At 37.2% G+C, this 27,313-nt stretch overlaps 2 protein-coding genes across 5 annotated transcripts in view; one reads left to right on the forward strand and one right to left on the reverse strand.

Annotated features, from left to right (window-relative positions):
• The window catches only part of DIP2 (disco-interacting protein 2), a 527,750-nt gene that overhangs the window by 356,690 nt on the left and 143,747 nt on the right, over nt 1-27,313 (forward strand). The gene's annotated exons all lie outside the window — the stretch shown is intronic.
• On the reverse strand, nt 686-12,636 carry LOC141402551 (uncharacterized). Of its 2 annotated transcripts, none has more exons than XM_073984062.1 (2): nt 11,047-12,636; nt 686-3,975 (listed from the first exon to the last, which is right to left on the reverse strand). In XM_073984062.1, exon 2 carries the CDS (start codon nt 3,972-3,974, stop codon nt 2,886-2,888), a length of 1,089 nt encoding a protein of 362 aa, XP_073840163.1. In that variant the 5' UTR covers nt 3,975; nt 11,047-12,636; the 3' UTR covers nt 686-2,885. The 2 variants fall into 2 exon arrangements, with proteins under 2 accessions (XP_073840163.1, XP_073840164.1); XM_073984063.1 differs by having other exon boundaries at nt 10,943-12,636.

The raw sequence follows: 27,313 nt of genomic DNA on the forward strand, positions 1-27,313 counted from the left end.
GACATTGAAAAACAAAATAGAAATGCAATTATTTATGCCAAGTAGAATTGTTTTGAGGCCAGAGATCGAATCTCTTTCTATTGTTGGAAGACGGAAAAGAATATTGATGTGATTATGTACGAGAATACGTTTATTATCGTACGCATCCTCCAATGCCTTCCAAGCCAATTAAAAACTACGATGGGTGAGTTGAAATTTCGAAACAATTTCTCGAGCCTCACCGCTGGTTTTTTGAACTAAGTGACATAATTTCTCAATGTCACTCAATCGAGAATTTTTTGATATAAATTGTACTAAAAAAGATCTCGGAAAGTTGGCCATGAAATCAAATCGCCACTAAAGACTTCGATGTCAATAGGAGACAAAACTAAATTGTTAGATGGAGGATCGAGAGGATTGAACTAAGGGGATGTGATTGGGTTGATATCGATGCGGTTGAGTCGCTTCGGTGGGAATCAGACGTTTTTTCTTCACAAATATTTGGTACAGAGGGTATTGTGTTCAAGCAAATGGAAGGTGAAGCAGATGTACTAGCTGGGATTTCCCCCGAAGGTGAGAGGTGTTTGTTGGGTGGAGTTGGTCCATTCAAAGACGGAGAAGACTTGGACGAGTTTAGCTCGTCTAGCTTCTGGTTTATTGCCGAAAGGCAATGTTGATAAGCCCGAAAGGAGCTGTCGTATTTACATTTTGGTCAAAGTGTTGAGGACTCTGTGATGTCGCCAGATGGTCAAGACACTTCTGATGAGTGCTTTGGAATGTTGTCCATAATTGAGAATGTTCGGAACGGTGTATTTCCAGACTAAATACGGTGTGCTTCACATGATTTATACGTTCGAAAAACGAATCAAATTTAACAATAGCGTCGGCAGCTCGAATGAAACGCACGAGGGGGACGAAAGAGGGAAACGAATCAGATCCAAAAATATATATGGGCTCAGAAGTTTAGGACAAACTAATATATCCAAGCGTCGCAAATTTAGAAAGGCGATAACGATCGAAATGTTTATACTGAAGTTGAAGCTACAACAAAAGTGCGACAGCTACAAAAATGGGAATAAAAAACAAAGAAATGTAACCGAATGTGAACACTCAACCAAAGAAAGGATTGAAAATATTCTAAATTGCGACAATTAAATATAAAATGCAAAATTCCACCAGTAGAGTGCAAAAGGATAAGAAATAGAACACAAGTAAAAAAGAATTGAAAAATGATTAGAAATATTTATTTTGAACGGCGAATTTACACTCAATCAACCAGAAAGAAGAAGAAAATAGCCAAAATGATGAATTTTTCAAATGATCTGAAAAATCTTGATTGCGAAATGTCCAAAGTGTCGAAAAACACAAACAAGTTGTTAGAAAGAAGTTTCCAAACAAAAAACAGCAAGTAAAAATCAAAAAAGGACATTTTTTACTTTCGAAGAATGTGATATCTACCACTACTCGGTAGTGGTAGATTTCACATGGTAGGGTGAAATATGCCAGTGGTAGGGTGTAATTGTACAAAGTTTGGAAAATTGGAAAAATTATACCAATTAAAAAGAAACAAACTTCCACAGACATTAATAATCTACGACCCATTTCGCTCTTATCCAATTTAGGAAAGTTATTCGAGAAAATTTTACGTGAAAAAATTGACCTAGATGTTCAGGCAAATTATATTCCTCCTTACCTATTTGGGATTAGGAGGGGACATTCTACATTAGATGCGCTTACCAAGTTTAGTAGTGATATGCTTCATAATCTGAGAAATAGAAACTGCACTGTTGCAATTTCCCTGGACGTGGAAAAGGCATTTGATCGAACTTATCACGATGGTATTATTTATAAAATGATTCTACTAGGATTTGGAACTCATGTTGTGAAAATGTTTAGAAGTTTTTTCACAGATCGACGTTTCTATATTGACCTAGGGAATTTGAAATCCGACTTAAGTAGTGTGTCTTGTGGTGTACCGCAGGGGTGAATCTTGTCACCTCATTTGTTTAGCATTTATATGTACGATTTTCCGCATGCCTTTCAGAACTCGGTGGGTGTTTTGTATGCCGATGATTTTCTCTTGTATGCCCACGCTGAATCTCCGATAGACAGAGCCATTTGTTTCGGAACATTTGCGGGATGTTCATGAGTTTTATACAGAATGGGGTATAAAAATTAATACTAGTAAGAGCGAGGCGATGTGCATAAGAAACGCCTCTGGAAAATGCAAGAGATGGGTGGTACCAGAAAGTAAGATATAAAGCTCTCCCTTAATGGGGTAGAAATTCCGTGTAGAGATGGATTTAAATATTTGGGTGTAAGGCTAAATAAATTATTTAAAAGTAATGAAAATGCACGAATACACTTGGGAAAGGCATATTGTTTGCGCCAATGCGGGGAAATATGCAAAGCCCAAACCGATAAATAAATAAAAACACAATAGTGGGGTTTTAGTTTTAAATAATAATGGCAAAGGCCGAGTTTATTAATAATAATAATAAATAAGGGTTGGTAAGACAGATTACCTGGTTTGCACAATAGCGGGGGAGCGCGACTTCGTATCGTGAGATAGAAGAGACGAGAATAAGTAAATGTCAACGATCATAACATGAAGGAAGGTGGAGGCTTTGGCGCCATTCGCCAGTCGTTGAAATCTGTTGACAGTGACGTTGACAGATCTAAACGAGGTTAACCCTTTAAGGACTAAAATGTGTTAACCCATTGTTAACAAACAATAATTTAAATCTAAATTATTCATGCCGGCCACCTTACAACACATTGCGATGTTGTAACTAAAATACAATACATAAATATAAATGTTTTCAATTCAATTATTTTTTTTTTGTTTTATTTTTTTTTTTCAATTCATTCCATTTTTTCAAAAAACATGTTGGTAACACTATATGTTACATATGCCCGGGATCTGCCAATGGAAGACCTAAAAATGAGTCCTGAATGCGCTCTGGGATTGCCGCTGTAGGCGTAAGCGCATGGTCCAAATTGGTCACCACAGCCACAATTGAAATGGACTGACTCCGGTCATAGATCGAACTAACGGTCAGGCGACATATTTGGCTACCTTCGATCATAGAAGTAGGGAGTCGAAGACTATGCACCAGAGAGGAACATATCTGACTCTGCCTACTGCATTGGTCCAAAACCGCCCTCACAATAGTGGGCCGATCGGACGACACAATCTTGACTATCAAAGTCGGGGATAGGCAGATACCTGTCTGGAGGGACAACAAGCCGACCAATCCTGTCTGCGAGGAAGGTGCGTTATCAGACGGACGACTATACGGACTGTTACGTGGCCGATATCTATAATCGGTCTGCGGACGACGCTGACGATTATTTGTGGGTTTAACCACGGTCTTCGCATCTTCATGAAGGAGCGTGTGGTGTTCTCCATTGCATACGGCACATTTTCTTTTGCTTCGGCAGTCCCTAGCTTGGTGGGATTTAGATAAACACCGTACGCAGTCATTATATTTTACGACAATGCGACGTCGCATGTCAACATTCATAACCCGGAAGTCACTACATCTATCCAGCGGGTGCATGCGATCACAAAGGCGACATTTGTGTGAGGCCGCAGATGAAACCTTATGGGTTTCGGACCTTAAGCTTTTGGCCGACTCCTCCGAATGAGGTGTGGCAACCGGAGCCGCAGATGGACCCGAAGATCCGGACTCGGTTCGTATAGTATCATTTTGGGGGGATGACGCAGGGACCGGAGCCGCAGATGAACCCACAGAGATGGATTCGGACTCGGTTTGCATGGTGTCGCTGGTAGAGGCGGGGGCCGCAGATGAATCCTCATTATTGGACTCGGACCCGGGCTCGGATATTTTTACAGCCGCGATTGGCTCAACAAGGGCTTCTTCCACTGCAGCCGACGACATTCCAGTTTGGGGATCGGTGGGGCGAGGTTCCATAACAATATTGTCATCAACGTTCAAAAGTTCGTCTTCCGAATAGATTTTCATCGACATACTATATAACGAGAAGAGAACCATATTATTCGATTGCGGGGGTGTGGTCGGTCAGAACGACCAATTTTGTAATGGGCCGTCTTACAACGCCGTTTTCGGTTCGAACGTCCGCGACTCGAACGTGCCCGTCGGTGCCCGGAAAAACATTTTCGATACGCCCTAATTTCCACGACGTGGGCGGAAGCTGATCATGACGAACAACAACTAGATCGTCTATCGCTATTTCTCGTTGTGGAAATTTCCACTTATATCTCATATGCAAATGCTTGAGATATTCATCTTTCCACCTCAAACTAAACTGGTGGGCAAGGGCCTGAACTTTCCTAAACCGATTGACTAGACTTAATGGTTGCTCTGTGATGAGAGGTTCAGGCGGGGATAACAAGGGGGCACCAATCAAGAAATGACCTGGCGTTAGTGCCACTATTTCGTCTGGACTGTCCGACATTGGACATAAAGGACGAGAATTAAGGCACGCTTCGATCCTAGCCAATACCGTTGCTAATTCCTCAAACGTGAATTTTAAATTTCGAGATTGCTTTCGAAAATTTAACTTGAAGCTCTTGACTCCCGCTTCCCATAACCCTCCCATATGAGGGGCACCAGCAGGTATAAAATGCCACGAAAGGCCCTGGTCTGATAAAGACGAGGAGACGGAGTCAGCGCTTTTTCGGAGGAAATCTTTAAAATTCCTTTGAAGTTCTCGCGAAGCTCCAACAAAATTTGTTCCATTATCTATTATATCCATTATGTAACGCAGCCATAAAATTAGCAGTCGACTAATCGGACACTGCTTCCAAATGAATTGCCTTTGTAGAGAAACACACAAAGACACATACATAGCCCTTGGTTATTTTACAAGACCGACCTAGATAAGATTTTACATCAAACGGACCTGCGAAGTCCACGCCAGTATTGGTAAAAGGCCGATTAAGAGTTGTTCTCTCTGGGGGAAGGGCAGCCATAAATTGATTGCAAGCCCGTTTCTTCAACAAAAGGCACACTTTGCAACGCCGAACAACCAACCGAACCAAATTTTTCATACGAGGAATCCAATATTCCAATCTCAAAGTTCGCATCATTAACTGAATATCACCATGAACACATTTTTGGTGAATATATTCTACCAACCGTAGAGCAAAGACACTCCTATAGGGGACAATAATAGGATTACGAAGGAGCAAGTGTAGGCGAATATACCAGTCTACCATTCATTCGCATGACGCCATTGTCATCTACGAAAGGATTTAGAGGAGCCAACAAACTCTTACTATCTAACGGCTTCTTGTCTAACAAATTCTTATAATCGTTGGCGAAATATATTTTTTGAGCCGTAATTGCACAATAATTACGTGCGTCAATAATATCTGCCGAAGAAATGCGTGTAGAAGGATAGTAGTAATGGTTTCTATACCGGGGATGCGTTTGACGAATGAATCTAAACGCGTATACAATGAAGTGAAGAGCTCTACGCAAACAAGAAAAATCTTCCAAAATCTCTTTAAATGTCGACGGAAAAAAAGAGAAGTGACATTTAACCGGGCGCATTTCCATTTCAGTACTAATCGGAGCCAGATCACGAATAGACCATTCCGATTTAGTTTTACCTAGCCAACTAGGGCCGTTCCACCATAGGGGGGAGGCAGACAATTCTACCGGAGACAAACCACGACTTCCTAAATCCGCGGGGTTCTCTTCCAATTGTAATTGCCAACATTTTCTTGGATTCGACACACCCTATTGGCTACAAAAGTCGTCCAAGTAGAGGGGGTTCTTTTCAACCAAGCAAGAACTATCGTCGAATCTGTCCAACAATAAATTTGATTAAATTCCAGATCTATTTCCCGCACAATAGTTTTTAATAGATCTGATGCTAAGACTGCTCCACAAAGTTCCAAGCGAGGCAGCGAAATTGATTTCAACGGGGCGACTTTTGTTTTGCACGATAGCAAATTAACGAAAATGTTTCCATCAGGGGACTCGACACGTATATAGACTACCCCCGCGTATGCCCTTTCCGAGGCATCGGAAAAGACATGAAGTTCAGCAGAAAATCCTGGAACATATTGAACCCATCTAGGTATCCTAATCGAGTTAACATGGGGATATGTTTCAACAAAACTTCTCCATTCAGCCTCAGTAGCTGCCAGAAGTGGATCATCCCAACCAATGTTGTCCAGCCAAATCTTCTGCATGATAATTTTTGCCCTAACAATCACAGGGGCCAACCAACCGACGGGGTCAAACAATTTTGCAATTGCCGAGAGAACTTCCCTTTTAGTGAAGTGTTTATTGACAATAGGACTCACTTCGAAGAAGAAACAATCTAAACGCGCATTCCACCTAATGCCCAAGGGTTTAGAACTACTAGCTTCTACAAACGATAATAGTTGAGCATCTACCAAATGCTCAGGGGGAAAACGATCCAAAATAGCTCTACTATTCGCTGTCCATTTTCTCAACTCGAACTTTGCCGACGATAGTGCCCTAATCAACTGGTCCCTAGCTGCCAATGCAGTCTCGATGTCGTGAGCTCCGGCTAAAACGTCATCAACGTACATACATTTTCGCAATATATGCGCCGCGAGGGGAAACTCTGACTCAGTATCATCTGCCAGTTGAAGAAGCGTCCTAATCGCTAAGTATGGTGCACAATTTACACCGAACGTCACTGTCTGTAGTTCATAGTCATGGACTTGTTTTGTTGTTGAATCCCGATACAAAATTCTCTGAAGAGGCGAATACTTTGAGTCCACACGAACTTGCCTATACATTTGAGTAATGTCCGAGTTAAACACGAATTTGAAGATACGCCAACGGAGGATCAAAAGAACTAAATCTTGCTGTAACGTTGGACCTACGTGCAATATGTCGTTAAGACTCTGCCCATTCGAAGTTTTATTTGAGGCATTAAACACTACTCTAAGTTTCGTGGTCGGTTTTTCAAGGTTTATCACGGGGTGATGGGGTAGATAACAAGAAAGGACATCCATTGAAGTATTTGCGGATACCGGTCTCATGTGGTCAAGTTCCAAATATTCCGATAATACTTGGTCGTAAACTAGTTTTATTTCAGGCTTTTTCATTAGAGAATTCTCGTTCCGAAAATATTGTTTGAGGACGTTTGTGCGGGACTCTCCCAAGTACCCGATAGCGCTAATCTCAGATTTAATCGGCAGCGTAACAATATACCTACCCTCTGAGTCCCTACGAGTAGTTCGGACGTAATTCTCCTCACAAAAACGGTCCGATGGGGATAATATTTTGCGTTTGGGAGTCTCCTCGATTTCCCAGAATCTCAAAAGGGTCTGGTTGATTTTGTCTTCCTCTGCTACCTCAACAGTAGTGGCAAAAGTTCGAACTTGTGCTGCAGGGACAGGACCCGTAACCAGCCAGCCAAATACAGTATTTTGAGCCAGTAGTGCTCCAGACAAAATGGGACGACAACCATCTAGCAATATTTTGGGATACAGATCAGCACCTAACAGCAAATCGACAGGACGAGATTCAAAAAGGTTAACATCTGCCAAGCGAAGATCGGGAATTTGCGACCTTAAGTCAGAATTAACCATAAAAGAGGGGAGATTTCCTGAAATGGTACGCAAAACTAAAACGTTGGTTTCTAATTCCAGAGAAGGGTCGAAGGGACTGCTAATTTGAATACGACAAGCTTTACTAGCAGTGGCCGAGAGTGAACAACTAACTCCTGAAATTACAGCATTCGCAGAACGAACAGGAAGCTTCAAACGAGTTTGGAGTCGCTCGGAAATAAAAGAGGACTCTGAAGCAGGATCTATCAACGCCCTAGCAGGGTACGAAAAACCTAGATGAACAATATTCACCATTGCGGTACCTAAAAGTACAGCTTTGTTCTGCGCGGCGTGAAACACTTGTCGGGGCAAGCAACCAGCGGACGTGGATGGTGCGCAATTTTCCGAATTAGGGGGGACAGTCGAAGAAGTAGTACTAGAATTTTGGGGGACATGGCTAGTCACGGTGGAACTTCGAGTTGAATTATTCGATGTAATATCCTCCCGATGCAACAAAGTATGGTGGGTCTTATTACACTTCGAACACCGACGTTTGCTATCACAATTCTTTACTTCATGATCGTTCCTAAGACAATTAATACAAAGATGATGACGTTTCATCACTTTGTACCGATCTGCGGGTTTAAGACTCTTAAAGCGGGGACAGTCATACAATTTATGACGCTGATTTTGACAAATTATACAATTTGAACCTTTCGAAGCGCGGGGAGAACGCGGCGGCTCTGAAACTCTGGTATTCGAATGATGCGCTTGAACTTTACTATTATTTGACCGCTTAGACTGATCTGTACCACGCATATCATGAAGGCACATGAGTGTACGAATTCGCTCAGTGAGAAAGGTATCCAAGTCTTTCCATGACGAAAGAGAGGATTTATCTTTAACACTCTGCTCCCAAAGAGTCTGAGTGATTTTTGGCAATCTCTGGAGACACAAAAATACTAATATCGGATCCCAATTTTCCGTGTTGACATCATACACGGACATCGACGATAGGCATCCGTTGATACCACGTTGGATCGACTTTAATCCCGAACTAGTCTCACTATAGAGGACCGGAATATCAAACAAAACTTTCAATTGGTTGTGAACCAGAAGCCGGGGATTATCATAAGTTTCGACTAGTGCCTTCCACGCGAGCTCGAAACTACGATTAATTAAGGGGAACCTCGATACAATCTCGCGAGCTTCACCAGAAGTCTTCCTAACGAGATGACAAAGTTTTTCTACGTCGGTAAGACGACCATTAACAATATATATAGCCGTAAACAAATCCCTAAAGGTTGGCCACGAATGGAAATCGCCTTCAAAAATGTCCGTATCGCATGGCGGTAGGGCAAGGTTGTGGACACAATCCAAATGAGAAACTTCATCCATAGTCCTAAAACTGGCACTATTATTTCTCGCCATAGAGGAAAGCGGAGTTTCTATCTGCGAATGATTTTCGCGAGAAGCATGAGTCGAAGAACTCAAATTGTTGTGCGTTGCTTGCGGGTTTTCTTTAGGCGACTTAGCTAAATTCTCTCCTGGCGTTTCTATCAACGAAGCAACCGAACCACAAATACTACCATTAATAGAGGAGGTACGATATTTCTTAAATTGCCCTAGTTTCCTATTAATTGCTGACTGGCAGTCGACATAAATTTGAAATGACGAATTGTACTTCTGATCGACCGCATCGATAACCTCTTTCGTCGTCTCTACTGACGACATCATAAAATCACAGCACCTTTCAAATTTTTCCTGTGCTTGTGTCCAAAGTTTTTCTAATGCACTAAGATGAGACTGTAGCGCATGAATATCAAGCTGCTCATCACGCATCGTATTGAAACGAGCATTAAACTGGATGACCGCATCCGAAGTTCTAGTGAACATATCTATTGGGGTGAATGGCATTTTGAACAAGTTTCCCGAAATATGTACTACAACAAGCAAGAAGGGAAGAACTAAAGCACGATTTGCTCTTATAATGTATTCAAAAACCAAGAATAAAACTGATTCTACTTCGCACGATATACGAAGAAACCACAAAAGGATCAAAAAGTTATCCACAAACTCCAAAAGTTTCAAAAAATCGACCGAATTTTTCAAAGGTACAAGAAAAACACCAAAAGCTTCCGAAAATCTAACGAAACCGCACTATAGGGCCAAAGAAATCGGAAATGTTCGCGAAATAAATGCCTTGAACCTCTCACACAATAGTGAAATATCAAAAAATTGGTCTATAATCACCAAAATTATAATCTGCGATGAGATATTTAGCAACCAAATGCAAAGATACGACGCAAAATATGTGAAAAATTTTCAAATAAATAATAAATATTTCAAATATATTCCAACAAAATATCAAAAAATATATAAAAATGGTTAGTTTTTATTAAATTGTATATTTTTCCCGGTAATTTTCCAAAAACCTTATTTTCGCGCACAAAAAATTCAAAATATTTTAATTTTTATATTTTCTACCGAAAATATTGAGATTTTATAACTTTTATTTCCACAGTTTACCTACTATTTAGGCAATCGAACTACCGAATGTAGCGTATTTTCCAAAAATAAATATTAAAAAATAAAAATTTTAATCAAAAATCTACAAGAGTAATTAAAAGTTTCAAATTCCGCACGAAAAATATCAAGTTTAACACTTTTTTATTTTAAAAAAGTCGTATTGACCGATCGTAGGGTGTACGCGTTATTAATTTTTTCAAAAACGTCGTTTTCTAACACCCAATTATCACTCAATAATCGAAAATAAAATTCAAAAAATTTTAATATTTTATGTTGGTTCCGTTTATCGAGGGTCACCTGTATAATATGTTACGTTGCGTATATCGAGGGTCACCTGTAACACAACAGACAATACCAAACTTATGTATGTATATGCGTATCAAGTGGCTGACCGACTAGGCAACGATATTAGCCGTATGATTTCTATGGCGTTTGTGTGTAGGTACACCTATTACTGTTCACTAGTGGACGAACGAACAAACAAACAAACCAATGCAATTGAAGTGCGTGTATTTTTTGGGGGTGATTTATGAATAATATTTTAATTATTAAAAATGCAATTTTGCAAAAAATTTAACAATTTTAAAATTTCAATTACACCAATCGATGGGGAATTTTATGCACATTAAAATGACACCGCACATCAATATTTTATTTTCAACAGAAAAGCCAAAAAATACACTTTTCTTCAATTACTTTGATTTTTTCTTTATTTTCAATTGCCGTCGGCAAAACAATATTTGCATTCAAGACGGAGGGGGACGGGGTACGCGACGCGTTGTAAAACGGCCACAAGGAATATAAACGACGCGATTGTTGTTGTTTTCACACAATTTTTACTTCGATATTTATTTCTTTTTAAGAATATTATTTATTTAATTTCACCGGCACTTTTTTCACTGTACGTACCTGTTTGCTTTAAATGTAAACAAGATGATGGTGATAATGAGATGATGTGGGGTGGACTGTATTGATGGTGATGTTTTGCAAAAAAAAAAGAAGAAAACAATTACTTCTTTGACAACAGCTCGTTCGTAATCCGGTACGAATGGACCAATGTTTGCGCCAATGCGGGGAAATATGCAAAGCCCAAACCGATAAATAAATAAAAACACAATAGTGGGGTTTTAGTTTTAAATAATAATGGCAAAGGCCGAGTTTATTAATAATAATAATAAATAAGGGTTGGTAAGACAGATTACCTGGTTTGCACAATAGCGGGGGAGCGCGACTTCGTATCGTGAGATAGAAGAGACGAGAATAAGTAAATGTCAACGATCATAACATGAAGGAAGGTGGAGGCTTTGGCGCCATTCGCCAGTCGTTGAAATCTGTTGACAGTGACGTTGACAGATCTAAACGAGGTTAACCCTTTAAGGACTAAAATGTGTTAACCCATTGTTAACAAACAATAATTTAAATCTAAATAATTTAAATCAAAATAAAAAGTTCATTTGGAAGACTCTTCAATATCAATGCTTTACCAACTGAAACTAAATTATTATTATACAAAACGATTGTTAGACCCGCACTGCTATATGCATTTCCCATTTGGTTTTCAATATCCCCTACTGTTATAAAAGAGCTCAGTATCTTTGAACAAAAAATAATTAGGATCTGCATAGGAAAGAATTTTGAATCTTTTAATAAACGTCACTCAAATAGTTTTATATATGAAACATCTGAAGAAGAACCCATTTCAGTGTACGCTATAAAAATTATTAAAAATTATGAAAACAGACTGTTTTTGCATCCAAACCCTCTTATGAATGAAGTTGTTGAAATTGAATCGGAATACAACTGGGCAAATACAAATTATATATTCAGCTCTTGGAATTGATCTAAATTATGAAATTGGATGGTTAAATGTGTCCAGATTTTTATGTACGCACTTCTCCTGGAATCCACAGGGGCAACACTAACCAAAAATGTGGCCTCTCTGACAGGACTGTATAGACCTGTACACATTTCTTATTTCTTTTTTTTCTTTTTTTATTAGGTTTAGGTTAAGTTTAGTTTTAAGTTTAAACCAAATGTGACATGCTCTCTTAATATTGAAGTGTCGTGAGCAAACACGATTTACTTCCCGGTACAATAACAACATATCTTACACGTCAAGACAAGCCAGATGCTGAATTTTTAAATATGTCATTAAAACAAAACATAATAGCTTTAAGTATTTCATATTATGTGCATTTTAAACTTGTATGGGATAAAAAAAAGACTCAATAAATTTGAATTGAATTGTAAGTCCAACGACGAATAAGCTATCTGTACAAGAAATTACGATTTACACCAGAATATCCACCCAGTCCAAGAAATTTATCTTGTTTGGGTGATAAGTCGGTGCAACGAATGCCAAAGTAGGGTGTATTTGCCCAAAAATACCAAAACCCCTACGGAGTGTAAAATAATTTACCAAAAATTGAAAGTAGAAAACTTCGAAAACAATAGAAAAATATAAAAAAACAACTATTTTTAACATATATTCTCTGCTCAAAAATAAATAAATGCCGAATGTAGGGTGAATTTGTCCAAAAATTCCAAAAGCCCTACTGCCAATTAATGATATTTCAAAAAATTATCGAAGAATAAATAATAAAAAAAAACAAAAATTAATTATTGAAAATTTTCAATTTGTGTTGTTTTACCCCACTGTGCTAGCCCACCAACGGATATAGCAAAAAAGGGAATAAAAAACACACAAGTGGCGTTAGCAGAGAAATACATAGCTAGCTCCCACTCAAGTACTGACGCTACAAACGATCAAGCAGTGATCGACAGAATTTTGTTGGTATGTTTACAATGTAATCTAACCGACGCTTTATAATTGTGCGTGGAAAGATGTACGTTGTTATTGCAATTAGAATGCAAATTCTCAAATAGGAATATAAATACTTCCAGGAGAATAAAAACGAATGCGTTTGGTTGGTGATGAACGATCTATACAACAAATAAACCAAAGGTGCGAGAATGAGTGCTGTTATTGCAAATTTGGGAATGCAAGGATTGAAACAAAAAAATAAACCAAACGACCGCATGACTGTAGCAATGTGCGTTGTTATTGTAAATTTGCCAATGCAAATTCTTGGCTAAAGGCTTCGTTAAAAAAGACCTTGGGTAGGGATGTCCACGCATGCACGTTGTAATAACAGAGAATAACGAATTCAAATGAGAGCATATCAGCCATGGTTTAACAAAGGTAAATTACTCTCCCATCAATTTTCTCTCATTTATTCTGGACACCGATGACCTTGTGGAATAACAATAAATAAAAGAGATCTATAGTGTAAATTGGGTTAGAAACGAGATTTCAAAAAGTAGCCACAAAGTTATTGGAAGAAAGGGGTGTTGTTATTTCTCACGACTGGCTGTGGATATTAACAAGAAAGCGGGGGTGTGTAAGTAGCGTTTGAGTGAGAAATAAAACGAACGAAACGTATAGCGGATAATTGTAGTGAAATTGTTGTAATTATTTCTCTAAAAGGGTTCTTAGAAAACAGAACCAAACGAGAAAAGTAGAAAACAACAAATTCGAAGGAACAGCACTGCTAGAACTGATCTTTGAAAAGATCAACGACGAAGGAAGTTTGTTGTTGTGTTTATTACACTGTGCAACAAGGTTTCTGTGCGGTGGAAAATTCCTTTTGGAGATGAAAGCCCTTAGTGAGTATATTAAGAACCCAAAAGGAAATTTTCCCCATAGGTCAAGTTTTTGAGATATCGCGCGATGAATTTTTTGAATTTTCGCCTATGATGCTTGAGAAAATATCTTTATATCTCTGTTTGCCGTTATTGTAGCTTCGTTTTGAGATTACATGTCTTCAGTCAAATCGAATGGCGAATCTTTTTGTAGAACATTTAATTCTTCTAACTCAATTTCTTTCATGTCCTTTTCGTCCTTTCTTGAACCGTAGTAAAAGTACCACAAGATGAGATTTTACAGCATCCAAATATTCCACAAAAATATTGCTCAGAGAATTTTAGGTACGGTTCTCATTGACAACTAATCGATATTGTCACGTTTTTATTGTCCTTTTGACATTTACCCGGTTTTTGTTCAGAAAAAAACCTCTGTTTTGTTTTTCTGTATATTCGTTATTTGTTATGTATTGGTAGGTAGACATACCCATTGGTTATCGCTTATATTGACATCTGGGATGTATCTGAAATATTTACCATATATAGCTCCCAATATGATGAACACGTTAATGACAAATTTTCTTGGAAAATAGATCCGGTTATCTAATATTTTGAACCGGATATAGCGATATAAAACCCGGATTTTGTACCGATTTTAAGTAAAAATTGTCAATCAGGGAAATAAATTTTTTGACAGCATCTTACCTGAGTTCGGTGCTAAAACAAAAAACCCGTATTCTTGAACCGTTTTTAAGGAAAAATATCACTGCGCATAAATATGAAGATCAAAGCTTGGTGGGTGAAATATTCTTTTTGCCGATGAAAGTGGATGAAGTTAATATTATGAACCCGGAAGGACAGTTATGCCATAGGTCAAACTTCTGAGTTATAGCGAAATGGAATTTATGTTACGGGTTTATTGTTGTGCTCTTAAAGTTCATCAAGAATGTATGCATCACGCCATAACTCAGAAGTTTGACCTGTCCTTCCGGGTTCATAATATTAACTTCATCCACTTTCATCGGCAAAAAGAATATTTCACCCACCAAGCTTTGATCTTCATATTTACGCGCAGTGATATTTTTCCTTAAAAACGTTTCAAGAATACGGGTTTTTTGTTTTAGCACCGAACTCAGGTAAGATGCTGTCAAAAAATTTATTTTCCCTCATTGGCAATTTTATTAGCTTTCTGATGGTATGCATATAACCTTAATGGGTTACTTAAAATCGGTACAAAATCCGGGTTTTATATCGCTATATCCAGTTCAAAATATTAGATAACCGGATCTATTTTCCAAGAAAATTTGTCATTAACGTGTTCAGCATATCGGGAGCTATATATGGTAAATATTTCAGATTCATCCCAGATGTCAATATAAGCGATAACCAATGGGTATGTCTACCTACCAATACATAACAAATAACGAATATACAGAAAAACAAAACATAGGTTTTTTCTGAACAAAAACCGGGTAAATGTCAAAAAAGACAATGAAAACGTGACAATATCGATTAGTTGTCAATGAGAACCGTACCTAAAATTCTCTGAGCAATATTTTTGTGGAATAATTGGATGCTGTAAAACCTCATCTTGTGGTAGTTTTACTACGGTTCAAGAAAGAAAGGACGAAAAGGACATGAAATTGAGTTAGAAGAATTAAATGTTCTACAAAAATATTCGCCATTCGAGTTGACTGAAGACATGTAATCTCAAAACGAAGCTACAATAACGGCAAATAGAGATATAAAGCTATTTTCTCAAGCATCATAGGCGAAAATTCAAAAACTTCATCGCGCGATATCTCAGAATCTTGACCTATGGGGAAAATTTCCTTTTGGGTTCTTAATATACCCACTAAGGGCTTTCATCTCCAAGAGGGAATTTTCCACCGCACAGACCTTGAGTTCCAGTTTGTGGCACAGTGTTATTTATTGAAATAAGCAGCACTGTTGGAGAGGATCACTACAATTACTGCAACGACTTAGTGGACTGTATATGATATGAAGCAATAATAATGGTGCACTACCGAATGGGCAATTTTACAAGGCGACCAATGCGCGATGTAGCGAACAATTTTAAACCGAAAAATATTTGTTTTCTCGTGTGATTAGGAATTAAACAAAACAACACTCGCGGGTTTGCTCAATTTTTACACAGAAACTGATTTACGTACCTGTGTTTTGTTGATGTAATGACATTTTTGTGAGAGATGATGTTGTTGTTCAAAACTGATGAGGAATAATATTTGATGACGATAGCAGCAACAACAACGAATGTAAGTATCCAAAATTCTTCTCTTCTTGAACAAATGTAATTTGTTGGCAACAACAAATGGCTTCGACTCGAACAGATCCGGCTCGATTGGATCGAAATGTTGGCGTGATACCACTGACCGTCGATAGCTCAGGGATAAAAAGAGAAGAAATAAAAGACAAAACAAACAAGTATATCAGTTTCAAATATATTTTCGGTTTATTGGTGGTAAAAATGACCACCAGGCAATATTGACCACCAGGAATGAAACGCTTTAGTTCTTTGAGGGGATGTTTACAGCAACTTGATCTTTTTTTAACTGGCAACTTCTCTACCGTTAGCGACGCTTATATTACAAATGAACTTATTCTAGAACTCCCTATCGATTTTTCGATAACTACTTTATTACATAATTGATCTTCACAATATAATCGATATCGACTTCATGTTTGAAATTGTGCATTTCATTCACAATCTCCAACACATATGACATTTAACGGATTTTAAAAAATCACTGAAATATTTGATGTCCAAATTTGTACTCGACGCATACACAAACATGCAAAGTTGCCCACAGGCAACGTCGGGTCACAAAGGGTTAATGTAATCTGTAAGAGCATAGCTCGGTAGATGAAAAAATCAAACTATCTAAGGTAACCATCCTACCTTACCGATCAGTACCATTTAAATCAAACAATCCATTTTATTGGAGGCAAATATTAAATATAAACAACTTGAGATTTCGTTAAAACTAGAGCTGATATAATACTTTGATCAATATAATAAGTTGTTAGAAATTGCACCACTATTCTTAACATTCATAATAGAAAGGCAATAATAATATTTATAAAAAGGTAAACAACATATCATTAAGAAAGCAAATAACAATGTACCAACGATAGCTAAAATTGCAGTGAACTAAGTTTATAATCCAAATAACTTGTTATCCTTATTGGAATTACAAGCTTTAAAATAAACATGGATAATATTTTTAATACTAAAAATCAAATTTGACTATGACGCTTTTAATATAAATTAGAACACATGAACTTTTGACGGTGAAACAATAATCGCATGAATATCATACCTTAATGTCAGAGCCAAGGTGTGCTTTACAAACTGTGACTCTCTTCCATACGCTTAAAAGTGAATTGAAACGACGTTAAACAAGTGGTGCTAACATATCCAACACAGCTTACAACGTACGAGACAATAGGAAATGAAAATCATACACCCAGAAAAATCACTTGAAAAGTTGGGATAAAAATTTTTATTTTAACCAAAAACATTTTAAACAATTTGATGTAAATAAAATTAATCTGCACAATTGCCACGGGATTACCGTTCCCTCTCTGACCCAAGTGATCTTTACAGTGAGTGTTTTTAACATAAAACAATTAAGAAATGTAACAAAACTTACTTGGTGTGTTGTTGGAGCTCCCGCCCAAAAAGGCCTTTCGGTGAGGGTGGGTAAAACATGAAATATTCTCCACAAACTCCAGCTAATTTGAATTCTAGTGAATTCTCATCCAAGAGCTTGTACTCATATGCGCCGACGTGCATAAAAACTATATCAACCAGTTTTCATGATATAATTTGTGTTCGTTAAGATTATTTTCAACTTGCTTCAAATTTACTTCAGAAAATAAGCCGCATTTTGCACTTTTTCTGCCGACTATGCTTTGAAAAAAAAAAGCAGAAGAGACGGATTAAAACGACTGCATCTAGCATAGCCTTTGGTCACAATAGCGAGTTACATCGCAAACACAGATATCCATGTACAGCGGTTTCACTACCTAATACCCATCGCTTATTAACTCGAAGTCGCCATGTTGGAACAGCGCTAGTGTGACCTTCGCCATAGAAACCCACAATTTTATTTGTGTAAAACATGACGCATGAAACAAAATAGTTCTTCCGATGGATGCATATTTCTAGAAACTTTTCTTTTTCCATCTTCGGTAAAGGACTTCGCGAAGACTCACAAAAAACTGATGGGAAACCGATTATTGTTCCTCAAAATCTCAACGAGTAAATTAGTATCAGTCGGTTTTACTGGCAGGGATAAATCCTTAGCCTGTGTGAATTGAATTACAGTTGCCGGGCCATTTTCCGAGGAAGTATGGATTTGCCCCAAAAATATTACGAGGGCCGAATTTTGGATAGAATGAGTTGATCCGTTCGAGAGTTACGGGGCTTTCCAGCCATCCAGACAGACGGACGGACATCGCTAACTTGATTCCAAATTGTCTGAAACGGGTTTCGTCCAAACATACTTGGGGCCAAAAACTTTTTTTCGATGAGCCACCCTGCGGCACTTTTCTCAACCGGTTTACAAAATAGTTATAATGCATTTTTCTACAACTAATTACAAATTGGTTGAAAAGTCATCTATAGATCAACCAGATTGAAAATTAAAAAAAAAATGAACAACTGACTATCTCTACATTACTTTCCAACTAGTTATTAACCAGTTTGATAATAGTATAACTAATTATGCATTATTCTACAACTAACTATAAATTAGTTGAAAAGTCATCTAGAGATCAACCAGTTGAAAAGGCTGAATGTTCATTAGCGTGTTTTCGACGCATATAATTCTCATATACACTTTTGTAATTATTTCGATATAAATGCAACATACAATTATACAAGATAGTTTTGATAGACTAGGCATACCAAAAAAGGAACAACAAGGAAACATAAATGAGAAACAACTGGTGTTAAAATAAAAAGCCTAAGATAAAAAGCCAAAGAGAAAAATAAAATAAATAAAAAATAAAAAAAAATAAAAATATATTTTCTTCACTCTCTTTAAGACAAAAACAACATTTTTAAACTGACTACAAAAAGCCAAAAAATAGTTAGATAAAAATTAGTTAAAAATAACTGGTTTATAACTAGTTAAAAGTAATGCAAAGGTGGACAATTGTCCACTGCCTAGCTTATCACCATGTTAAAATAGTTAGTTGGCGTAAAGGAAAATAATCGAAAAATAACCAGTTGTGGTTATTTTTAAACTAGTTATAAACTGCTTATAAACTAATTTATTTCCCCGCAGGGCACATTCTGGTCGTAGGAATGTGTATGAATTCCCTCATTAGCCTAAAGGCTCAGGGTATAAAAAATGTAGATTGGTCAAAATTGTGTTCACGGATTTTTGCTAAAAGAAGAATTCTTTACACAACCTAAGAGTATTTGTATACATGTTTAGACCTTGGATTGGGCGCCAGAATTTCATTTTAAAAGAATTCAAGACTGGTTTTGCTTGCTCCTGAACAATTTAAAAGATCCACGAGGATAAACCAGAATTTCTCTAATAGAAGACCAACGATTGAATGCCACAATAAGTGTATTGCCAGACGCACGATTGAACGACAGTACATAGCATTAAGAAACCCACGATTGAGCGCCAGAATTTCATGACGATAGACTCACTATTGCTCAGCGTTAGTTCTCTATCAACCAAACCTCTATTGGATTTCAGACATTCTTTATGATACGATTTACGATTAGGAACCAAAATGTCTTTTTTCAAGGTTTGGGCTCCACCATATCTGTGTGGTAACAGCTACAATTGGTTTCTTTATGAAAATAACAATGATTGGACACCCGAATTTCTGCATGAAATTCCAATCTTTGTTCGCCAGCATTTGTCATTGAAAATATCAATGATGTTTCTCTATGAAAACAGCCCATTTGTGCGCCAGAGCTTCTCTGTTAAAATAAACACTTTTCTATAAACAAATTGACGTCTGGTCGCCAGAATATGTATATTTAAAAGATACACTTTGGAATCCAGAATATTAATAGAAACAGGACCGTGATTGGAAGTCAGAAGTTGCCCATTAACACACCCACGATTGGGCTCCAGAATTGGTATATTAACAAACCAACGTTTTGTCGCTAGAATTTTTATTTTAACAGGATCTCGTGGAAACCATAAAAACACTGACACCGCAGCTTGATAGAGGACCAAAAAAGAAAACACGTGTCTCGGCGTTTTTTCTATCATTTTTATAACTGAATTCTACCTTCAATACAAAAAAAAAAAAAAAAAAACATGTGGATGACACCACGATGTCCCCAAATTCCCATTGCATAGATCAATTCTCAACTAATCCCATCTTCTTTTCATAAAGTCCTCAAAGAAATTAGAGTGTGAAATTGAAGCCATATTTTTTTTACTTTTTTGAAGTACGTAACAAAGGAAAGGACCTGACCATTCCATAGACATATATAACGCAATTTTGGCCTTGGGGTTATAAAACATTTCAAAGTGTGGATTTCCTAAGAAATCGTATAGTTATAATATCCAAAGCGCTACAACTGCTACAACCAAAAATTCCACTTGCGAAACCAAAAGTGGTTTCATTCCGGAGCACAAAATACAGTCAGTCAACAATAAATTATAAAAACAAACCACCAAAGCAAGCAACGAATATTATTATCTGTAATTTACACAAAACCGAATCAATACTTGAAAGACTTGGCTAATAATCGACAAACCTAGATGAATCAATACAAAGACACATTAAAAACACGTGAGCCTAGGTTAAAGACGGGTCGACTATGTGATACTAAGGTTTCGGAGTCGAGGTATTTTTGGCTCGACTCCGACTCCAGACGAGTTTTTTTTCACGACTCCGACTCCGGGGCGACTCCGAGAGTGAATTGCTATACCACTAAAAATGAATAAAATGTGCACAATTTTTTAACATTTTCCTATATTTTGGCCTATATAGGCTAATGTGTTAGTTTTTCCTTACATATTCATTGGAAAGGGCATTCGTTCGAATACATTCGAACATATTAATACTGTTTCTCCGAATCCTACATTGAAAATGGAAAAGTTAGAAAGTTTTTGTCGGGTTTCCTTTTCTTTTTTTTTTTTGCACGAGTATACTTTGGGCGGAATTCTTCCGCGTGAGAAAATCTTTAAGCCTTCAAAATATGTGAAAATGATGGGGCGATACAAATCGTAAGGACTACATGCAATAAAAACTATAAGCAATTCACGACCAAGTTTCAACATTTTAGTGGAGGAGACCCCCAGTTGTAAAGTTCAATAAAAGCCATTTTTCATGACTTTTTTTCGAGAAAACTACGTAACTTGTTTGCAGATTTTTTTTTCACCTAAAAGAGAAATGTTACCAAGTTTTGAGGTCGTCTACGAAACCTTGTTTTTAACAGACATCCCTTTCGAATAAAATTATGCAAAAATTACATCCGACAAAATCCGATTCTTTGAGACACAACCGGATTATCATAGACAGTTTGAACGAAAAATCCATGTTTTCTTATTTTGCCTCAGTTTACCAATTCACTTTATTTGACTAATTCGTTTTATATTTGTTAATACATTTTTGTGTTGTCAAAAAACTTCAAAAATTACCATAATGTTAAGAATGGTGCTTGTCCATGCCATAGGTTTCGTAAAATATTTTTCGATTTCGAGAGGTAATTTATCTGAGGAAGCCATCGAATCATGTCATAAAATAATTAGAAATCCCAGATTGAATCATACTCGAAAATGTGACCGAGAAAAAACTAATATGGATCTTTTTACATATATGATTTTACAATCAGAACCAACAATAAGTATTTTAAGTCAAACAAGAAGAAGCTGCGCAGATGATACTGACATTGAACCATATGTTATAAAATAATTTGATTCAATTATTGTCGATTGAATATGTAATAAGACTTTTATTTATTTTAAAGTTACTATGTAATACCAATATTTACGAGTATTTAATAAAAAATGAATTAAAAGTAAGCTACCATTTTTAATGAATTTGAAATACATTAACGTGGGTTAACAACACATAATAAATATGAAAGATATTCGATCAAAATTTACTGAGATGTAGCAAAATCAGGGAAAGATATATAAGGGGGCTATATCCAAATCTGAACCTATTTTTCTCAAAATCGGTAACACTAATTAAGGGCTTATGAAAATATCACATATTTAATTTGAAGGCTATTCGATCAAAATTGACTGAGATGTAGCAAAATCGGGGAAAGATATATATGGGGGCTATATCCAAATCTGAACCGATTTGGACCGAAGTTTGAATTTTTAATTCCTATGCGCTCATAAGTACTTGTACAAAAATTCATTGACCTAGGTTAACTCCTTCTATTTTTGTCCACGTTTACAAGGGAGCGGCACCACTGTGCGACACAGGCATTATCGTTTGCAACAAGTCACTAAACACGGCAATAAAAACTCTCCAAAATGAATTCAACATAATGAGATGGCGCCACGACAGCATCTTAATCGTAAATGCATCTAAGACCAAAATAATGCACATCAAGGCAAGAAAGCAGCCAAAATTAAACATCGATATTAAATATCACAGCATAGAATGTCTACACAACAACCCCACCAACAAAGCAGTAGCATATGCAGTACCACAATAGAACTGGTGGAAACATCAAAAAACATCGGAGTCCATTTATATAAAAAGAGCCACATGGAATGGTATTTAAACAAGTTATTAAGAATATCACAACTTCTGAATTGGGAATTAAAGAGTGACCAAATAGACTTGCAATTTATGAAAAATAAGGTTATATAAAATGTTTATATATAAAGCACCATTATGTTGATTAAAACAATAACATATTATACAAACTCGCGAATTACGATTTTTCGTGGAGTGTATCTAAAAATTGCAGCTTCGGCCATTGGAACATTCGAATAAAATGATGCAAAAATTACATCCGAAAAACTCCGTTTCTTTGAGACACAAACAACCACATTTTCGTAAACATTTTGTACAACAAATGTTATGGCCTGTTTCTCTAAGACGATTCGAATACAAATTCGTTCGAATTATTACCAAACTCCTGTTGTTTTAGAAAATGTTTCTTTGATTGAAAACAAAAATAAATCAAACATTTTTCAATAATCATAAGTTTGGTAGAAATTCGAACGAATGTGTATTCGAATCGTCTTAGAGAAACAGGGCATAAATTTCCCTATTTTGTCTCAGTTTACAAATTCACCTTACTTCATTGTCTCGTTTTGTTTTTGTTAATTTCTTTTTATTTTGTCGAAAACACTTTAAAAATGTAAAATAATTTTGTCGATAGTTTATATCACGATTAGGTTAGGATAGGGATATTGTTGTTATATGTATGATAAATTCAACCAACAAACGTTCTCATATTAGACATATATGTATGTATATGTATATTGGAGCTTATTATCATGATTTAGTTGGCAGATGTTTTCAGACATTTCACGTCAAATAAATCGAGCTATAAATCCGTTAGTATAAACATTACTATAGTTTTCAGTAAATTTATTTCAAATTAAAAACAACTATTTTAACCAGGACTTCTGAGTCGAGTCATTTTTGGTCAGACTCCGACTCCAGTCCAATTTTTTTCACGACGTCGAATCCAATTCCGGAGTCGACTCCGAAAAAAAATTTAGGTACGGCTCTCATTGGCAACTAACCGATTTTGTCGCGTTTTCATAGTCATTTTTGACATTTACCCCTGTTTGCTCAGAAAAAACTGTGTTTTGTGTTTTTGTATGTTCTGTAACGAATATACAAAAAACAAAATATAGTTTTTTTCTGAACAAAAACAGGGCAAATGCACAAAACGACCACGAAAACTCGATTAGTTGTTAATGAGAGCCGTACCTAAAATTTCGAAGCTGAAAAACGTCATCTTGTGGTACTTTTATAGCGGCTCTTAAAATAAAGGACGAAAAGGACATTGAAGGAAGCGAGTTAGAAAGTCCAAGTGCTCTACGAAAATAATCTTCATTTGATTTGACTGAAGACATGTCATCTCAAAAATAAGCTAAAGCAACAGTGAAAAAAATATATAACGCTAATTCCTGATGGCTTACAGGGTCTCTAGCAAAAACTTCATCACGTGGAGTTTCGACTCACGGCGGATCTGTCATTCGGGGTTTCTTCCCCAAGAGGAATTTTCCATTCCCCAGACTTTCACCTCCATTTTGTTGCACAGTGTAATTCAAAGGAATTTATGAAATAGCTCTAATTGCATAATTGCAATTAGTTTTTTATGTTTGTAAGAATGTGGCTATTTCGATGGTTTGTAACAAAGCTACATACTTAAGTTTGTTAGTAGGTTTGGTAGGGCAGTTGAAAAGGTGCAGTGTGTCGTGCGGGTCTGTGCCGCATGCTGGACAGATGTTTTGCACGGTGTCATCAATCCTTGCCCTATAGGAATTAAGACGGCTGCACCATCCCGAGCGTATTGAGCCAAAACTACTCTGTTTTGTCCTGACGGCTGACGCTCCTCAGGTGCGATAGATGGTGGATGTTCTCCGAGGACCGCATTCACACGATAGTTGTTCATTGCATCTGCGACTGCATTCATGTGAATGCTACTTAAACCTGCTTGATAGGGTTGTTGCTCAAGGGTTATCTCTTGTAACGTTGGACATCTCGTTCTAGATCATGAAGACCCCTGGCCCGCCTGATTCTGTGGTCTGAATTCTGCTACCATTATGTTCTCAACTCTGCGGCCCAGGTGGTGAACAGAGTGGCTGATATTTGTATATTCCTCGCGTGGAAATAGGTGGTAAGATCAGACAAAAAGGAGTTCAGCCTTTCACAAATGTTATCACGATCTCAATGCCGTCTGCATCGGTAGGAATTCAGGAGAGGTATGGGTTAGACAGTTCCGCCAATATCACCCAAACTTGGACAACTCCCTGTTTCACTCTACGGGTCTTGGACTTCTTCCACGTACGACTGGCGTCCACACATATAATTTATTATCCAACGTTTCAAACTTGGCCGGAGCGTAGTCTGCTCAATGACCTCAAACAGCGTGGAGTGCTTGACAGTATCAAAGGGTTTTGATAAATCAAGCGCCACTATCACTGTTCTATCGCACGGATTGCTCGGATTGAGTCCTCGAATAATATGTGCGGTGATGGCCTGCAGCGCAATTGTTTTGCTGCTTACGGATCTCATGCAAGTGATCGGCAACTGAACAGTTATTTCTGATGAAAGCCCCAAGGGTATTTGCTACGGGCGAAAAAAGCGAAATCGGTCTCCAGGATTCACCTTTGCTTCAGTAGCTGGTCTATTTTTCAGACTTCGGGAACGATGTGGGTGGCTAGCGACAGATTGAGAACTTCAGTGAGATACTTGACTTCCGACCGTCCAGCTGTTGCAGTTTAAGCACCGCCGCTGCTCGCAATAGAGTTTACTTCCTCCGCCACTGATTTTGATTCATCTTACAAAAAGTTTTTTACTTCCAATCACTAGTACAGATTTCGACATGGACTCCAACTGCAAATTGCTACTAATTCGTGAATTTTATTTTACAATATTTTGGAAATGTATACTCTTTTCTTTTGTAGGGATCTACAAATCGGCTTGATTTTAAGTTTCTGTAAAGCAGGGTTCTCTAGAGCAGGCAAGGAAATTTTTATAATACCAAAGAGTGCAGTCCGACTCTATTTTTAGCTCAATGATTGGGACTTCCTAGCATAATAAATCTTATATATAAATAAAAGAAAATATACATGTGTATAAATAAAAACACAAAATGCATCTCTATTGAATCGATGGAATGGGTTCAAATGCTGATGAAAAGATCGGATCTTTCACGACTTCATTTAAACCAATTCAAAAGATCCAGTGAAATCATGGCATCTAATAGAACCACTTTCATAAAATGTTGCTGGGTATTGTTGGATATGACAAAAACAATTGTTGTAATTAACAAAAACGATTTGCGGAGTCACAATACTACATACGGAATCTAATAATATCTTTACCATACATATTTTACTCTTCGAATATTGATGGATCAATCATATTTTTTCTCTGCGTGCGTAAAAACGTGGAGCGAGGTAACTGATTTTAAACACCAAACATCTTAAGAGTAAAGTAAACTTCTGGACCAACTTATATGGCCTTATCTTAAATGATGCGCTCCATCCTGATTTCAACAGACAGTTAGACAGAGCTCTAATGAGCTCTATCCTGATTTCAACAGACAGATCGACAGACATATTTATACTTTATAGAGTTTCCGCCGAGAATTTCGACGTATTACAAACAGAATAACAAAATTAGTTTTAGGAAAGTAGCCTTTGTCTACCACCTCGAAAAGAATACAATTAACGATAAGTAGACATCGGATTTTTGCATGTTTTTTATTTCTCATCCGATTGGACTCAAATTTTGGATCTAGGCGTTTTATGGGTCAATTTTTCGATATTTGGGGTCATATCAAAAACATGTAAAAAAATATGCAAAATATATGCAAACAAGTGAGCAAAGGCTATAGTCGGGACGGGGCCGACCATGTGATACCCTACACCACTACCCATGTGCATAAGCTTTTCACTGGTAAACATTTCTTTTAGAGAATATAAACCGACTACCACCAAAAATAATATGCCTCTTTGTGTCTGGGACCCCCATAAGCAACCAAAATTTCGTGACCATCCGATCAAAATTACGACCTGTAGCTTGATTGCAAAAAAATGGAAGAATGGGATGCATTACCGACTATTGTGGTATCTCCCTTGTTTGACCACCTTCGCCAACCTGCTTTACACCAATGTAAAGGTAATATTTTCTTCTTCCATTGACAGGCTTTGTCGTTGGAATACCCCTACCCCTAGAAGTCACTATATTCACAAAGAATAAAACTTTGAATTTGTCTCCAAATGAGTTTTTCCCCATTCCGACCCCTAAATATTATCCGGCTATCACCAAAATCAATAGGCTTCTTTCTATGTGGGACCCGCATCAACTCCCAAAAAATTCGTGACGATCCGATTAAAACTGCGACCTGTAGCGTGATTACAAACAAATCGGAAAATGGGATGCATTACCGACTATTGCGATACCTCTGTTGTTTGAGCTGCTACGACAACCTACTTTACATCGTTGTAAAGATGTTATTTTCTACTTTCCTTGCCAGGTTTTGCTTTTGATATACCTCTTAAAGAAACAGAGATATTGGCTTTGAAATAAAACGTAGAACTTTTCTCCAAATAAGTTTTTGTCCATTCCGACCCTTGAATATCATCCGACCATCATTAAAATCAGTAGGCTTCTTCCTCCGTGGGACCCCCATTAACCCCTAAACTTTCGTGACGATCCGATCAAAATTGCGACCTGTGGCGTGATTACAAAAAAATCGGAAATGGGATGCATTATCGACTATTGCCATATCTCTGCTATTTGACCACCTATGACAACCTAATTTACATCGTTGTAAAGGTTGTAAAGGTGATATTTTCTACTTCCCTTGCCAGATTTTGCTTTTGATATACCTCTTGAAGAAACAGAGATGTTGGCTTTGAAATAAAACGTTGACCGTTCTCCAAATAAGTGTTTGCCCATTCCGACCCCTGAATA

The sequence above is a fragment of the Musca autumnalis genome, unplaced genomic scaffold (assembly GCF_047663935.1).
Source record: "Musca autumnalis isolate F117 unplaced genomic scaffold, ASM4766393v1 scaffold_4, whole genome shotgun sequence".
NCBI classification, from domain to species: Eukaryota; Metazoa; Arthropoda; class Insecta; order Diptera; family Muscidae; genus Musca; species Musca autumnalis.